Consider the following 18,477-nt stretch of genomic DNA (forward strand, 5'->3'; position numbering starts at 1 on the left):
TGCTTCTCCGGCTGCCAAGCAGGCCAATTATCTGAGTTAGGAATTAAGATCATTCCACATACTACTCCAAAGTTAGGGGGTGTTTGGATCTTTAGTTTGGACTAAAATTTATGTCACATCGAATATTCGGAGGCTAATTAGGAGGACTAAACAATTAATCCATCATTAGCACATGTTTACTGTACCATCACATTGTCAAATCATGGACTAATTAGACTTAATAGATTCGTCTCGTAAATTAGTCTCCATCTGTGCAATTAGTTTTGTAATTAATCTATATTTAATACTCCTAATTAGTATCTAAACATTCGATGTGACAGGAATTTTAGGAGTGACTAAAGAAACAAACACCCCCTAATAGGTTCAAATTTGGAATAATTTGTCTACGTGGTAGTAGTGTTCCCACGACACAAAAATACCATGAATCCAAATATGGCAAAAATGGTATCTGACGGAAAGCACTTCTCTTTTTTTTTTGTTGCACGTCAAACCATCATTGCATTGTCCAAGTAGTCTTCTGGTGGCATTGTCAGTTCTTGATAGGATTATAAAGCCGGGAGGCTTAACAGAGATGGCAACATGAAAATTAACTTACGACCACAAGTTAGAAACAAAGAAAAAGAAAGACCTCTACAATTTTCACTCTTTCTATGGTAACCCATAAGCCATGTTAATTTAGTAGTTTTAATTGCTAAAAGAGTTCTGTTTATTACATGAAAAAAAAGCATCATCCGTAGATTGTAACATGTGTAGATTGTGTATCTTCCTCAATATTGTCTTAACAGCACTGATTTGGAATTGATGTGCACCCACCCTTTTGTCTAATTGTTTCCTAAACTTGCGCACTTTCAGTTAGATCACGGCATTTGTGCGATGTTGCATGCTGACCTCGTCTATTGCCTATCTTATGTTGTGCTGCTGAAATAATTCGACTAAATTTTGTGTGTAAGTATGGTTCATGAGTTGAAGCAACTTCCTCTGACAGATGAACTGTGGCACCTCACCTTAATCCTTTGCACATACTTATCCGTTATGATTACGATTTTCTTCATCGTGCATACTACGTTTTTTACACCATAATCACTATGCAGAAACACTGAACACATCATGCAACCCATAAAAGTAGTGCAGTGTGCAGGATCCACAATGCTCAGAAAGCAAAGCCTATCCCAATTATTACTAGGAGAATTAACATTGATCTTCTTTTTTTAGAGGAACATTGTCTCGTCAAAATTCTGAACCAAATTTGCTGATGAGTTTAAACAGAACGCTAGCAAATGAATTTCTAGCAATCATGGTTGCAAGACGCGTGCTTCTAGGACCTGAGGTATGTGAAGATGCCAAATGATAGTTTTAACAAATAGTGGCTTTGAAGGTGGTGGGGCACACCCAAAACTGATAGATTGTGATAAAGTGGTATAAAAACAAACCGTGGGCACTTTGGATGATATTGAGGGCACCTAGATTCTTTTTTCGATGGTGTTTTCCAAAACTAGTTATATAGAAAAGAAAAAATTACTGAAAAGAAATGTATCCTCTAGAAAGCATTAGCCATAACATTCAAAAGCAAGAATGTCAAAAGTTGCAGCTTTACGTAGGCGGCTTTAGAAAAGCTATCCCTTTATAGTAAAAAAGTCTTTAAAAAAGCGTCAACTAAAATAAATAGGCTATCCTAATTAAAAAGCATAACCAAAGTGTGGGCGTTTTGGATGGTATTGGTACATACAAGATTCTTCTTTTGATAGTGCTAGAAACCAAATGGTGGGTGGGAACACTAGATTCTTCTTTTGATAGTGTACTTTACAAAACCATAGTATTAAAAACATACTATCGTTAATACAAAACCATAGTATTAAAAACATACTATCGTTAATATATGGCGCCGACTTGCTCAAAATTAAACTGATCAACGTCATATGTAAATGAACTGAGGGAGTAGTAGCCTGAGGTTCGTAAATTTGTAATAAAATCCTACAAAACAATTATTTGTATATTCCCCTCGCCGTTTACAGTTCGCTTTCAGGTAGGCGCGCAAAAGGCAAAACATCGGAGACCCAAAGCCTTTTCCCCTTCCCTTCTGATGGAGCCAAGCCTGCACGGCGCCCAGCTCGCCGCCAAGTCCTCCGAAGACGACGCCGGCATGGACCGCCTCAGCGCGCTCCCCAACGACGTCCTGCTCCGTATCCTCCTCCGCCTCGAGGACGCCGCGGTCGCCGGCCGGACCAGCGTGCTCTCCAGCCGCTGGCGCCGCCTCTGGGCGCTCCTCCCGGAGCTCCGATTCCATTCCTCCCGCGAGCCCCGGCTCATCGCCTCGGCTCTGCTCGCCCATGAAGCCGCCCTCAGCTGCCTCGACGTGGGGGCCGAGGACGCCGCCCCCGAGTCCGTGGCGGCCTGGCTCCCCGTCGCCGCGCGCCGCCTCTCCGGCAGCCTCGTGTTCACCAACCGCGTGCCAGGGAAGAAGAACGCCAACGAGGACGGCGAGGAGAGAGGCGCCTTCGAGCTTCCCTGCCTCGCGAACGCCACCGGCGTCTCCCTCGACCTCGGCTGCCTCGGCGTCTCCGTCCCGCGCGCCGGCGTCTTCGCGCGCCTCACCGAGCTCTCCCTGAGCCGCGTCCAGTTCCGCGGCGGCCCGTGCGCGCTCGGCGACGCCGTCTCCTCCCGGCGGTGCCCGTGCTTGGAGAAGCTCACTGTCCGCGACGCCCTGGGGCCGAGCGACCTCGCGATCCGTTCCGATTCGCTCCGGCACATGGAGCTCGCCGACGTGCGTGGCTTGCGGCGGCTCACCGTCGTCGTGCCAGCCCTCGAGCACCTGACCGTGGTAGCCTGCTTCTACCATCATCATCCAAATCGACCGGTTGCCAACATCACAGCTCGTCAGCTGAAGGAGCTCCGGTGGGGGGACATGTTCGATCGAAGATCTGTCCAGCTTGGCAAGATGAAGCATCTCCAGTGTCTGTGCCCCGACATACTTCTTGTGTATGGATCTTCGCCCAATCGCTCTTGCATTGAGCTCTTGCGGTGCTTTAAGGTCATCCAGAAACTTTCCCTCACACTGATCTATCCACCGGTGAGTTCACTTCCTTTCTTATTGGGAATTATGTCATCATGGTAACATTCTAGTATATGTTTGACGACTTATCATTCTGGGCACAGATTTGAGAACTGGGAACCAATATCCATCCTAGACCATTAAATCATTCACACAATTTCGTAATATTTTGACAATGCCGGTGAATCTAAGTAACTGCCATGACGTAGTACTATTTTTAGGCTTTATTTATTGAAAATGTAGCTTAGCTGCAACATTGTAAGAAGTGGTCTAATCAAGTAATTGCACAGATGATAAGAAATTCACCAATGAAAAACTCCCGTTGTTTTGCTTTGCTCATGTCCCTGCAACATTTCTGAGCAAAATAATTAATATTTAACCTTTCCTAATATATCTTGGCAATACATGAGGTCCAAACTCCAAAGTTTGTTTGTAGAGAATTAGTAGTATGGTTCTTTGGGAATGCAAAAAAACTAGATTTTATAATTTATATTTGAAATCTGATGTGAGCTTACTTCAAAATTAGATGTTTCTGACTCTTTATTTCCAAACTGACACAATTCCCTTGTTCTATCTATGGTGACTTCCTATGGACACACAGGACATTGATGACCAACCATACTTGTTGGGAGACATGAAAATACTCCCGGGTGCTACGTTTTTGCACCTGAGTTTAACTTCAAACGGACATGCCTTTGGGGCCAGCCTATTCCATGTTCTCAGGTTGTGTTCTGGTACCAGAAAGCTGGCTCTGAAACTTTTTAGTGACAGTTTGGAGGTAAAGTTATCCCTTTTGTATATACAATATGCATTTGCATTTCTTATTCGTTCACCAAAGCCTGATCTGCTAGTAGTCCTAGGAATTGCTGGCATGCTAATATCTTTGTTGCCAAGTTCATTTGTTGTAACCGTGGCTTATTTTTGTCCTAATAAAGCCACTTTGCGCTATAGTATTGAGTTTTGACTGAATGGTATACCATTTGGGCTGCAAATACGTGTTAATCCTTATAGTTATTATCAGCATTTTTTTAAATAAATGATAGTAAATTACTGAATTGTTGCATGGGATGCTTGATCTTGATGATACAACTAGGAGTTAGGAGATAGTAGTAAACATTGGGTACATGATTTTTCAAAGTTCCCATATTTCTAATGGATAACCTAGCTAATTTGTAAGGCCAATTGAAAATCTTCATGAGTAGTACAATACCAGAGGATTTGTCGAGTTTTATGAAAATCATGTTTGCTGTACCACTTTCTCTTAACTTGGAACAATTATATTATTGCATTCTGATGGCTTCAGGCTAATGATGTCTCAGTGGAAATCTTTTTTTGCTAATGTTTATGATGGCTTGATAAGTTTCAAGTTCAACTCTTAATCATTTAGACTTTACTAAGTTAATATGATCCTTGTTTCAGGAACAAAATGCTTGCCCACCTGGTTGCATTTGTGTTGAGCAACAAAACTGGAAAACTGAGGAACTCTTGTTGAATCAGCTCAGAGAATTAGAAATCACTGAGTTTAGAGGATCTGAAAATGAAGTTACCTTTGTGAAGCAGCTGTTCAAATGGGCGACAGTGCTAAAAAGGATGAAACTAACTTTCAATTCTTTGGTGAAAGAAAGTGTGGCCGAGAGGTTCTACAAGATTTTACAAAGCTTTTCCAGGCCAGAAATATGCATGGAATTTTACATGTATAAGGACATGATGGAGGTGCTGTATGCGCCCGAAGACTAAGGTTCTACTACGTCAAATCATTTTAAGCACTAGACATCAGCAAAGGCTGGAGTTGCGTCAAATTTTATCAAGGTTATTTAGACTGGACACATGTGTAGGAAGTTTACATGAATCACGATGTGGCCAATAAGGTCGTGGTTCTTACTTGCACCAGAAGACCAAGGCACCTGGGTGTGGCTCTTACGAGCTGACTATGTTTATGTTGTTGCAGAAGTGCTTTTATCTTGTAGTTTTCTCATGTATGGTGTACTATACAGCAGGCGAACATTGAAACGTTAGCATATATCCTTACAATCTGTTGCAATGCTACAATAATCCATATAGGCTATTACATTTTACATATGCTCCCTGTGTTTGGTCACATATGGTGCCCTTTTTTATGATTGTTTACATTTGATCCGTAAATCTCTCTTACAAACTTGAAATGTCCAGGAAAATTGGCTTGCGTTGAAAAGGTGAAAAACTGTGCTGTTTTTATAATATTCAGGAGGTTAATTTGACTAATAGGCCTGTTTGGATAGGAGATCTTGGATGCTGCTGGCTCCCATGCATTGGCATTGCATCGAACAGTTGGTGAGCAACCATTTCAAGCATACTGCCTGCGCTCAAATCCTGCAGCCTATGGCATCACTATTTCACTAAACAGTTGAATGCCACCAGACTGGTTTGAGTGGAGACAGTGTATCCCTCCTTGAACTGGCGGCATGACTAACCAGTGTAACCTGCATCAACCCAAGAGCCATTGTTCAAATCAGAGCAGGTGGCATCCAGCCAAAACCTCCATGGCCATCCATTCAAAATGAAAGTTGCCAACACTATTTTTGGAATAGAGAGGCATCTCTTTTTTTTTTGTAAATTCCAAAATTTCCACACCGTCGCAGTAAGCCAGTTGGCACAAAAAACAGAACTTTCTTTTCTACACACAAAACTTATTTAACACCTACACATCCTTAAACAACAGGACAGCAAAGACAAAAAGCTCCGAGAAAAAGAACCTATCTCACATAACAGAAACAAAACATCAACAAACAGAAAGACTACGTGTCTATGGCCATTGAGTCTTTTTTTTTGAGACCCTATGGCCATTGAGTCGATGCAGAACTCGAAGTTCCTCTTGTCTATGGACATGCCCGGTATTTTTACCAACCAGCAACTGTATGAATCGCTCTTCATCATACGTATCTTGTAAACTTGCCCAACATTGAAGAACGAAGGAACAAAACTCATAAACGATTATGCTCGGTTTGTTAGGTGAAGCTGCTGGAGCCGGCAGCATTACAACCAGAGGATCAAACAGAAATACAAAGCTCAGCATGAGAAAACAGTTTGATTTTTGTTTCAGTAAAGAATGAAGCAACTACAATAAGCTTTTCCCTTCTGATTCATAAATATTCAGCAGTTTGCACTAATTATCCAGCAGTAGGGATAGCTGTTGACTCTCACAGCATCACAATCAGACGATCAAACAGCAAAATATACAGTGCAGATCAGACGATCAGATTTCTATTTCAGTTAAAAGTAAGCAACTACAATCAGCTTGGCTCTCTTGATTCATTAACATTCAACAATTTCCACTATTTATACAATAAGATAAAATCGACTTTCAATGATACTATGTGTCACTTATGCAGAGAGCATCCAAGCAAAACTGGAGCCACCACAGGACAATTAGATCTTAGTGGTGTACATGGTGGACATTGACCCTCTACCAAATTTGATTCTTGGTAACTTTTCACATGGCGAATCTGCAACCTCAAATTGTAGTCAGTTCTAAATGTCTCACATTTTCAGTGAGTGGGTGCTAGCACTCAACAAGTTGCCAAGCCTCCTGTATATGTACAGAGTGCAATGTTAAGTCCAACTGCCATAGTTTACTATCTCAACCTGCATGTCTCAGTGGTACAAGAAGCTAATATAGCACTGCAAATGTCAGCAGCGAAGTAAAGTTCCAGAAATATAAAAGAGTGAAAATGATGGCAGCCTATAAAAACCTCTTCTTTGTCTTGTTCTGAAGGCTGAACCAGTTGGTCAATCAACATTAAGCCCACTGCTTCTTTAGTTGCCTAGCAGACCAAGTATCAGACTTAGGACCATTCCACATACTAGCTTCAAAGTTGAAAGGGTTCAGTTTGGAATAATTTTTCTAAGTTGTAGTGTTTGTGTTTCAAACAGCACATAAAAGTATCATGAATCCAAATTTGCCATATATAGTATTTGGCAGAAAGCACTGTTTTTCTTTTTGTTGCACAGTGAAACCATCATTGTCCAAGTAAACTTCTGAAGGCACTGTCCTGGCGACCATAGGTTCTTGATAAGAATGTAAAGCTGGGAGGCTTACAACAGAGATGGCAAAAGTAAGGTACTGTCTGGATGACCATAGTTAACTGATGGCCACAATTTAGAAACAAAAAAGAGATAGAGAGAGAGAGAGAGAAAGAACTCCGGATTTGATGGTAGTCCACATGCCATGTTAGTTTAGCAGTTTTAATTGCTAAAAGGGTTCTTTACCTGAAAAAATAGCATCAACTGTAGATTTTAGCAGGTGGTAGACTGTATTCTTCAATAGTCTTAACAGCACTTGATTTGAAACTGATGTGCATTCTTTTCTATAATTGTTTCCTGAACTTGCTGCATTTTTTTGCCTTCTCATTTCCAAGCCACTGATCTAGTACAACTTCATCCGAAGAGAAGATGCAACATTTGGAGCTTATAGCAATAATTTGTAGAAAAAAAAAACTCCAATTTCAATTGGAACACCTTCAAACTTCTCAGAGACAAAGCTAACTGGTATGCTGTACATAATTAGTGGTAAATGTAAATAAGCTAGATATTGATTGCCGTAACAAAGAAAAATTGGTAGCTAAATATGCTACATTTATCTTCCAAAAAACTCGAATTTCAAATGGAACAACCTCAAAACTTCTCAGACAGAGCTAACCAGAATGGTTGTACACAGTTAGTGGTAAATGTAAATAAGCTAGACATTGGTTACTGTACAAAGAACAATTGGTACCTAAATATGCTACATTTATCTTCACAACAATGCTAAAATAGGACCATATTACCAGTTGCCACTTATTGTTCAGCAATTGGCAGTGTACATGGGAAAAATTGATCTGGGAAGTGGGAACTAGCCATGCCATTAACCAACTAGGCAGCTTTTGGTGTTAATGTGGAAGGTGCTAACTCATTCAGTACGTTTCAAACCTTCTAATACCATGTATTGCTGGCAATATTTGGTTTTAATACGGAAGGTGCTAGTGTTTTCAGTTTCAATCATTCAACATATGAAAGGTCAAAGAGCAATCACTCACCTGTAAGGTCAAGAAACTAAAAATCACAAAGAGCAATCATTCACCTGTAAGGTCAAGAAAAAAAGTTCTGATAACTATAATTCTGAAAAAAGCAAATGGTAAGATACGATCTGATTGCAGATCAAACATCATAAGTTGGAAAAGAAACTGAGACAACTAGCATAGGAAGCTAGCTTATTACAAAAATTTAAACAACTGACTTCCAGTGTTCATTAGACTAAAACACAGGGGCGATGAAGATATCGAAGCACTGAAAAAAAAATGCCCTAATAATAGTAGATTTATCCAAGTTCCTAGCAATTCCATATTCAGAAAGCAGCAGTTCAGTGCTTCTTTGAGAGCGCCGGCGACTCTGAGATATAGGGAAAATAAGGAGTAATATGCCCATAGTGACGTCCAACATTGCAGAGAGCACACAATTCATCACGATCCATATCATATGATATCAGTTCATTCTCCCACACAAAGAAAAACTTATTGCAATCTGGATGGATGGCGGCCACGTTGCAGCGGTCTCTGAAATCGTCGCGAGTAATCTCTCTCCCAAACAGCTTCAAAAAGCTCACGGTGTGCTTCGGGTTCCATTTTTCTGCACGATAGTCCTCAAGGATCCAAATGGACAGTCCAGTGCCAGTCTCATCCAAAGAAATGCAATGCAAGTACCCATTGGATTGACCAAGAAAGACAGGGGCACTTTATCTTGCCAGTGGATGCCCCTGCATGTGTTCCCTTTTCCATCGATAGCAACCATAATCAGCTTATAGCGTACACTCTTAGGGAGACGTTGGCGAATACATGCATCAATTCATTGAGAAATACGCTACCGCTCGTGTGTGTCATGGGACAGTGCATGTCCCGCAATTCCCATCGCTCCCGTCCATATGAAGCATTACCCCATCTCCCAGTTTCAGACAAGTAGGCACGTGCCTCTGTCCCCTGTTCTTTCGCTTCCTCATCAAAGCGGAGCTCGATCAACTTGAAGTGCAAGGAGATGGCTGGGTCAAATACCAAATGAGGTTGAACCCATGAATTCCAAGCATTTAGAAATTCGGTGTCACTGTCAATGTATTCTTCGTCCAGGCTCTCTTCAGATGGGAATGGAGTGGAATGGAAGGTGGAGCTGGGCACGTGCACCCAGTGTTCAGTGTAACCTGGTGTCCTGCAGTTCTTCTGTAAGAGTTCACCTGGTGTCTCATATCTGGACCTATCTCGGGTGTGCGCAAATAGGAGAAGCCCATGGCAGGAACTGAAGAGAGTGATCTTCTCAATTCCAGGCTGGTTCCTCAGGAAGCTGAACAGAGCTCTGTCCACGAGAGGCACATATCTCTCAGACAGGTTTATGAAATGCCCAGGGACCAAGTTCTCACCGGTGTCATCTCCTTCGTCGCCTTCATCTTCGTCGGCTTCATCTACACCGTCTCCTTCGGCGCCGTCCTCGCCTTCATCGCCTCCTTCGACGCCGTCCTCACTTTCGTCGCCGTCCTTGCCGCCGCCTTCGTCGCCGTCATCTTCTTCGTCGCCTTCCTCACCACTGCCTCCTTCGGCGCCATCCTCACCGCTGCCGTCCTCGCCTTCGTCGCCATCCTCACCACCGCCTCCTCGGCCGCCGCCGATGAACTTGATGTCATCTACGCAGCCGTAGAAGAAGCCCTCTAGCGTGCGGGGGTGGTTGCTGGAGCGGAGGACGTCGTTGGCAATGAAGTCGCGCCACTCCTTGGAGACGCACAATGTTTCACCGATACGCGATACCGGTACGGCGATACGCCGACACGGCAAAATCCCAAAAACCCTGATACGCCAATACGTCTAGTGTATATAAATAAATCATTTTTTTCATATTTCCTTCAAAATAAAAATAACAAAATATGCAAAACAGTGATATATAGAAACACAGCATGTCCAGCCATCCATAGTAGATAGATAAATAACATACAGAGCTATAGAGCAAGCAGTTGAAAGATTAAAACTTAAAAGCCACATCAAGTTCAATCATCTCCTGCAATCATAACCTCAAACTCAGGCTCATCCAAAGTAAGATTGGCAGCCTGGAGAATGCCGACACCATCAAATATCTCAAAACCATCTCCCCCAATATCCCACATCTGGGATGGCCCTGTGAGATACTCATCACTGCTCCTTGAAAGAAGACGCAAGTTATTATGCACGAACACCAAATCCTCAGCACGTTCAGGAGTGAGCTTGTTTCTTCTCAGGTTACGGATAAAACTGTAGGTGCTCCAATTCCTCTCGCAGCAAGAAGAAGAAGAAGCTGGCTGCCCAAGCAACTTAAAAGCTAACTCTTTCAGCTCCGGGTCCTGGACCCATAGATGCCCCACCACTGAAGTGGATCAAAATGGGCTCTGTCATCAATTGAATCAGGTAAGCTAAAGAGGCCTCTTTTCAGAGAGTAATCAGCAAACTGTTGTTTAACTCTCCTCAGCTCCTCTGTAACTGGATAAAGCTTTCTAAGGCGGTTGTTTCTCTCCTCTGAAATTTCTGGATCCATATGGGGGGCTACACGGTTTGGATCTTCCGAAAGCCATTGTTCACTATAGTACTTTGGGTTAAGTGAGTGCGCCAAACAATGGAGCGGAGTGTTGCTTTTGAGCCAGCGATCCTGTAAAATGTAAAATGTCATTGACAACATTGAAGAATTCAGATTCATCAAGTGGCCCCGTGCCTTCTTTCCTGAAAATAACACCTTTCACCTTCTCTATCATGCTGTCCCACATCTCATATATCAAGTGGAGACAAGGCTTGTCAGTATCAGCTGCCCGTAGCATTGAGTAGATAGGGTCAGTGAAATCAATGATGTATTTCACTTGATCCCACCAAATTTCATCAAGTATCTTCTGCCTGACAAAGTTGGCCTTCTCCTGATCATCTTCCCTATATGCTCTCCACTTATCACTGATTACCATTTGAACAAGTGATTCCTTCAGAAGGAGAAACCTCCTCAGCATAACAATGACAGATGCAAATCTTGTATCTGCAATAGCTAGAAACTTGAGCTTACTAAATGAATTGAACATTGACAGCCTCATCCCATGATTCATGATATAATTCTTGATTTGGAGAGCATCCCCTGCAACATCACTTATCCATTTAAGTTCTGGATTTTCACCTTCATCATTCTTTGCAGCACATATATTTTTCAGCGCTAAGTTCAAGGTGTGAACAACACAGGGAGTCCAAAAGATATTGTTGTACTTTGATTCAATAATCAAACCAGCAGCTTTGCAGTTTGCTGCATTATCTGTGATTACCTGAACAACATTCTTTGGTCCAACTTTTTCAATAACATCAATCAAGAGGTCAGTAATGTAATCCTTAGTCTTTGCCTGTCCTTCAGTGTTTTCACATTTCAAGAACATAGGACCGCTTTCTGTTACAGCTATGAAGTTCAAAAGGGAACGCTTCTGAGTGTCAGTCCATCCATCAGCTGCAATTGGCACCCCTTTTGTGGGCCATGTGCTCTTGATGGGTTCAAGATGTCTCTCCACATTAGCCTTTTCTTGCTGCAGGAGAGTTGTTCTCAACTTATTGGTTCCAGGAGGAACATATCCACCCATGCCATGGTTCGCCACAAAGTTGTAATAGGCTCGATAGTTTGGGTTTCTTGCCAGGTTGAATGGAATGCCTGCAAATCCAAAGATTGAAGAGATGAACCATGTTAGCAGCTTATAATCAACTTGTATTTACAAACTACACTTGCAATTTGAGAATAAGAAAAATAGTACAACAGCTAACCTCCAGTGTAGAATATCCTTGCAATCATTGCACAGCAATTTGTCGAAGTTCAATGTGAAAACTATCCAAAATACCAGTTTGTTTCTTCTTCTTTGATGATGCCCTCGATCCTGACGGTGGTAACGATCCAGAGGCTCTGGCTGAGAGTTGTACTGGCAATGGAACACTCCTTGAGCTTCCTGCGGCAATAGCTCTTGCTGGTTCTTCTTCCTTAATAAATTGATCAATCATCTCTTGTGTAGCAGCAGGACATACTGAAGTGCCTTTGTTAGGTTCCCGCATGAGATGTGCTCTGACTCCCAAGAATGATATGGTCACAGTACAGGCACTGAGATTTTGCATTTCCCCCAGTAGGACCATTCTTCTCAAGTAATTTAACATGCTTCCACGGAGGAGCTCTACGCAATCTTTCATTATCAATAGAAGGATCAGCAGTGGCATCAGCCTGCGCACTACCAGGAGGAACAGGAACTTGGGCACGGTGACGATGAACTTGCACTTGCACTATACATCTCTATTATGTATTATCTACAAAGAAATACAAGACATGGAAGATGGAAGAACTCAATCCATTTACTCAACCAAAACTGCATCTAAGGCCCCGTTTGGTTCCCAGGACTAAAGTTTAGTCCCTGTCACATTGAATATTTAAATACTAATTAGGAGTATTAAACATAGACTAATTACAAAACTAATTGCACAGATGGAGGTTAATTCACGAGATGAATCTATTAAGCCTAATTAGTCCATAATTTGACAATGTGATGCTACAGTAAACATGTGTTAATCATGAATTAATTAGGCTTAATAGATTCATCTCACGAATTAGTCTGCATCTGTGTAATTTGTTTTATAATTAACTCATGTTTAGTCCTTCTAATTAGCCTCTGAAGATTTGATGTGACATGGACTGAACTTTAGCTCAATGATCTAAACACCCCCTAACTTGTCTAGTGCATGAGCAAACGAGGATGAAAATGCATAGGGAGATCAGATCATGTTACTTGGGCTCCCAGCAGTTGTAGATCCAGACGGAGGCGCTCACTCCCAGCCGCCGGCGCAAGGGGCGGCGGCGTGGCGAGTTGGCGAGATGAGAACGAGAAGAGGCAGCCAACGACGCAGTCTGACTGTGGCGTAGAGATGGGGTTTTAACTGCTAGGCGCTAGGGTTTAGGATGGATTGGCGTTTACGGGCTCCAACTTCAACTGGGCTTCAGAATGAGGTGTTAATGTCAAACGTATCGGGTGGACGTATCGCCGAGTATCGGCCAAGTATCAGGAATTAAATTATTTATTTTTAAATCAAATTATTCGGATACGCGTATCGGGGAGTATCGGGCTTATCGGGGAGTATTGGCGTATCGGTACATATCCGATACCGGTACAACTGCCTTCCTAGCATATCAGTGATACATAGGATACGCACTTGGATCAGCATAGGGACTTAGTGTTGGAATATGCTCCGAATTCCTAAAGGCTTCTACATGCACCAACCGTTGGACATCTAACTTAGCTTGTCCTAAATTGGGGAGGCATTTTGTGGTAGCATGCTTGCATGCATGTTTTGAGGTTACATGCATGAGTTTTTGTTCAGCCATTCATTGTTTGGATTGTCTACATGCTCTGACCTATATAAACCAGTTGAATGTTGTACGATAGAGAGTAACAGAATTAGCATAGTCATTCTGTATTTCTATTCCTCTTGTAATTCGCTTGGGTTGAGTTAACCACTCATTGTAAATCCCTAGCATTTGTAGACCTCTAGATATATTGAATAGTGAAGATCATCTTTTTTATCCGTGTCTTGCTTCCAAAGGTAAATTTGTGTCTCTTGTGATTGTGATCATACTTGTTTCGCTAGTTGATTTCTAACAAGTGGTATCAGAGCTAAGTTCATTGTCTGTTCAATTTAGGTTTCTTCAACATGACATCCTTGAAGTATGATCTTCCATTGTTGGATCGAGACACCATATTTTCTCTATGGCAAGTCAAGATGCAAGCGGTTCTAGCGCATATTGATCTACATGATGCGTTGGAGTGTTTTGGTGGGAAGAATGCCACCGATTGGTCTGACAATGAAAAGAGAAAAAAATCGTAAGACCTTGTCTTAAATTCACCTACCTTTATCAAATAGTATTTTGCAGGAAGTGTTAACGGAGACAACGACTACTGCACGTTGGTTAAAGTTGGAGCAGCTATGCATGACAAAGGATCTCACTAGTAAGATACACATTAAGCAGAAGTTATTTTTGCATAAGTTGCAAGATGGAGGAAAAGTGTTGGATCATGTTTCTTAATTTAAAGAGATCGTTGCGGATCTTGAGTCAATGGTGGTAAAGTACGATGAAGAGGATTTGGGTCTAATCCTTTTGTGTTTCCTGCCTAGTTCATATTCAAACTTCAGAGATACAATATTATATAGTCGTGATATTCTCACTCTTAATGAAGTTTATGAAGCCTTGCAAGACAAAAAAAAAGATGAAAAACAAATGGTACCTACTGAAAGTTCAAAATCACAAGCAGAAGGCTTGTTTGTTTGTGGTAGGATTATGGAGAGAGGATCCTCTAGTGGATCTAGAGGTAAGAGTTCAAATGGCTATAGGGGCCGTTCATAGTCTAGAGGCAAAGGCAAAAAGTTCTACAATTACTACAAGAAAACCACTCATTATATATCTGAGTATTATAAATTGAAAATTAAGAAAATACGAAATGGCACATTTAAGCCTAAAGGTAAAACTGAAGATGAAGGTAATGCTTCAGTTGCTGTTGAAAGTGGCAGTGAAGGTGATGTGCTTGTTGCTTTTGTTGGATGTGCAAAGATTGATGATATATGGATTCTTGATTCTGCATGCACTTTTCATATATGGATTCATAAAGAATGGTTTAACACTTATGAGTTAGTGCAAGATGGTGATTCTGTGTTAATGGATGATAACATACCACATAAGATTGTAGGCGTTGGATCCATTCAAATTAAGATGTCTGGTGGTATTATCAGGACCTTAACTGATATGAAGCATATTCCAACTATGATGAGAAATCTCATCTTGTTGAGTACTCTATATTTAAAAGGATACAAATACTCTGCTGAAGTTAGAGTTGTGAAGATATCCAAAGGTTCTCTTGTCGTCATGAAAGGAGATTTGAAATCTGCCAATTTGTATCTCTTGTGAGGTACTACAATTATAGGTAATGCCGTTGTAATTTCAAAGGCATTATCTGATTCTGATGCTACAAAGCTTTGGCATATGTGTCTTGGGCACATGAGTGAACTTGGTTTGGCAGAGTTAAGCAAGAGAGGGCTTCTTGATGGACATAACATTAATAAGTTGCAATTTTGTGAGGATTGTGTGTTTGGCAAACACAGGAGGGTGAAGTTCAATACCTCAACACATACAACTGAAGGTATTCTAGACTATGTGCATTTTGATTTAGGGGACCATCTTGTAAGACATGACAAGGTGGTGCTCGTTATATGTTGACAATTATTGATGATTATTCTAGAAAAGTTTGGCCTTATATCTTGAAGCATAAATCAAAACCATTTTCAGCCTTTAAAGAGTGGAAGGTAATGGTTGAAAGGCAAACCGAAAAGAAGGTAAAGAAGCTTCGCGCTGATAATGGGATGGAATTCTGTTATCATGAATTCAATTCATATTGCAAGTTAGAAGGCATTATTAGACACTGCACCATTCCTTACACACCCTAGCAAAATGGTGTAGCTGAGCGTATGAACAGAATAATCATCTTGAAGGCACGTTGCATGTTGACTAATGCAAAATTGCATAGTCATTTTTTGGGCAGAAGCTGCTTCCACTGCTTGTTATATTTAATCGGTCACCCTTCATTCCGATAAATAAGAAAAGTCCAATTGAGGTGTGGTCTGGATCTCCAGCAAACTACTCGAAATTGAGAGTTTTTGGTTGTACTACCTATGCTCATGTTGATAATGAAAAATTTGTGTCTCTTGTCGTTGTGATCATACTTATTTCGCTAGTTGATTTCTAACACTTGGCGGGGAGACGCAAGCGAATCTAAAGCAAAGGTAAGCCCATCGCCACCTCCTCCGCTCTCCTCTTGGCCGCCAAGACGTTGTCCATGCCACCGGCCACCAACAGCAAGCTGCGAATTCAGGAGCGCAAAAAATGAGTTGGAGATAGATGTGAATTGTGATGCGTGAGCCGATCGATATAAACGCGCGCAATGCAGAGAGGGCAGAGACGATGGAGCGTACTTACCAGCTGCCGGAGATGGCCGCGATCGATGGCGGCGCTAGTGTGGCGGGTGCGAGGACTTTGGGGGATGGGGATTTCTAAACCCTAGATTGCTAGCACCTCTTGGCAGCTGGCTAGCTCTCGGCAGCGCTTCTCCATCCCATTTATATAGTAACGATGAAAAATCGAAGAAATAAAATAAAACCGGACAAAAAAACGACCTTTATCCTTCCAATTTCCACGCAGGGTCTGTTACATCCCTGTTCAAACTCGTCCGCAGATTTCAAATTTCAAGAGATGCTAATCATCTAGCGCATGCAGCGGCGGCATGCATGCATGCATGGCCGTGGAGTGCCCAGCACTCCAGCAGGGGTCATGCACGCATGCATGAGTTGGGCATAGGCTAGAGTAAAATGATTCGAAGTCTCAGCATTAACTAATATAATCCTCCCCCTATATATCTTTAATTGATTCATTTGCTTGAATAATTGTCATTTTGTTTCTCTTCGTTAACTATATCCGATGGTGTTGCATCTGACACCGGAAGCAGTCAGCAGCATGCGCATGTGTTTGTCACGATGTTACAGGTGTTGTGTCAGTGTGTGTACATGCGCCTGTGCAGGTCTCACTTTAATGTTAAATATAAAAGGAGAGAAAATATTTTTTTGGAATAATAAGGAGGTAAAAGATATTGACAGACGAAATTGAACACCGTACCAAAACCTCGGATCTATAGAAGTATAGAGTTATACGGCTTGAGAGCAACTCCAAGAGGCTGCTAATCTTATCCCCAAAACAATTTTTTAGAAAAAAAAAGAGAAAAAACGAACTCCAACAGTCCACCCAAAACTCCCCTAAAAAATTAGCGACGCCAAAAAACATGCCATCATCCCACATATTTTTGCGACCCGAGATCTTCCCCTAATCCGTTCCCGCGCCCCCTTCTCGCGCTCTTTTTCTTTTTTGCCGCGCTCCTCTCCCGACATCTCCTTCAAGGCGGCGGCGGCTAGGCTCCTCTCCCGGCGCGCCCTTCCTCTCCCGGCGGCGAGGGGCAAGGGGCGAGGGGCGGCGGCACCCTGTCGAGCCGGCTGAGGAGGCGGCGGCAGCGGCCCTCCCCACTCCGGCGTGCCCCTCCTCTCCCGACGGTGCGCCCGTCCTTTCCCAGCGGCGACCATCCCCACTCCGGCAGTGGCCTCCTCTCTCAGCGGCGCCGCCCTGTCGGGCCGGCTGAGCAGGCGGCGGCGGCAGCTCTCCCCACTCCGGCGCGCTCCTCCTCTCCCGGCGGCGCGCCCCTCCTCTCCCGGCGGCGGCCCTCCCCACTCTGGCGGCGGCCCTCCTCTCCCAGCAGCGGCGAGGGGTGAGGGGCGGCGGCGCTCTGTCGAGCCGGGCTGAGTAGGAAGCCCGCGGCGGTCAGAAGATCTTCCACATCTCGCCAAGAACCCGAGGACTGGATTGGTATGAGTTCTACTCATTGTTAATTTGCTCTCTTGCTAAAATCGTTGGCTGTATCCATTACCTTACCATTGCGAAAAGGGCCACCGTTTGTAGTTACTGCATTTGCACATAATTTGGCCATTGTTTGCTTATATCATGCAAAATCGTATGACCCATTCATGATGAGCTGATAAAAAAGTAACTCAAATGCTTGCCTTGAATTTCTTCAATTTGAGACTTTTGTTCACTTGCAATTATTGGCTGAAAATCGATATCTCCCGCTTACTGTAGAATAAATACATTTCATTAGCAATGGAGATTCATTCCATTCACTGTTTATTTGCCCCTCGTTTATTTTTATCGCGTGCATGATGTCTAACACAAGGAGTGTGTTTTAGTAAAAAACCAAGTGGCCAGCACTGTATTATTCATGTATGTTAGTCCTGCAGAATGAAAATAACTGGGCACCGCTAAATATATGGTGCTGCTATGTGTCTTTGCAATGTGATTCAGAAACTAATCAGCTTGTTGACTACTCTCTTTGCGGAGCAGATATTGTAATGGTGGTTGTGAAATGCTGGCATTGATTTGTGATTGCCATGTTAATGGGCTCGAAGTTTGTTCGGTCCCTTTCATTTTGTAGCTGATATTAGTGCGACCCATAGGACTACCATCCTGATGAACGTCTATCTTAGTCTGCCAAGAATATTTGTGGTCATAGTTTGTAGTACACTGAACTCTTCCAACATCTTATAAATAATTTCTAAATGATGTATACAACTGCTGCCAGCTTATTAATACTTAATAGGTCAGTGTGCCGATTGGCTGGTTTGTTCACTGTGCTAATTGGCCAATGCGGTCAATGTGCTGATTTGTAGATGGCGATGTCACATCCCTGAACTTATCTACTATCCTGAATCATTGGCAATGTCAGGCAGCATAATTTTCGATGCTTGTCAAGTTATGCTTTGTCCCTAATA

The 18,477-nt window shown here is 42.5% G+C and overlaps 1 protein-coding gene across 1 annotated transcript; it reads right to left on the minus strand.

Annotated features, from left to right (window-relative positions):
• Positions 1-10,085: 10,085 nt before the first annotated feature.
• LOC101759139 lies at positions 10,086-11,878 on the minus strand. Its single transcript, XM_012843558.1, has 3 exons — positions 11,851-11,878; positions 10,746-11,740; positions 10,086-10,415 (listed from the first exon to the last, which is right to left on the minus strand). The coding sequence occupies exons 1-3, from the start codon at positions 11,876-11,878 to the stop codon at positions 10,086-10,088; spliced, it is 1,353 nt and encodes a 450-aa protein (XP_012699012.1).
• Positions 11,879-18,477: the final 6,599 nt, after the last annotated feature.

The sequence above is a fragment of the Setaria italica genome, chromosome II, assembly GCF_000263155.2.
Source record: "Setaria italica strain Yugu1 chromosome II, Setaria_italica_v2.0, whole genome shotgun sequence".
NCBI lineage: Eukaryota > Viridiplantae > Streptophyta > Magnoliopsida > Poales > Poaceae > Setaria > Setaria italica.

What these genes read in the sequence shown, in the direction of transcription:
- LOC101759139 (XM_012843558.1), bottom strand. Translation starts at nt 11,878, where the DNA reads ATGATTGCAAGGATATTCTACACTGGAG. An exon ending in AAGGATATTCTACACTGGAG is followed by an intron (nt 11,741 to 11,850) that starts GTTAGCTGTTGT and finishes TTGGATTTGCAG; the next exon opens with GCATTCCATTCAACCTGGCA. An exon ending in ATGAATCTGAATTCTTCAAT is followed by an intron (nt 10,416 to 10,745) that starts GTTGTCAATGAC and finishes CTATGGGTCCAG; the next exon opens with GACCCGGAGCTGAAAGAGTT.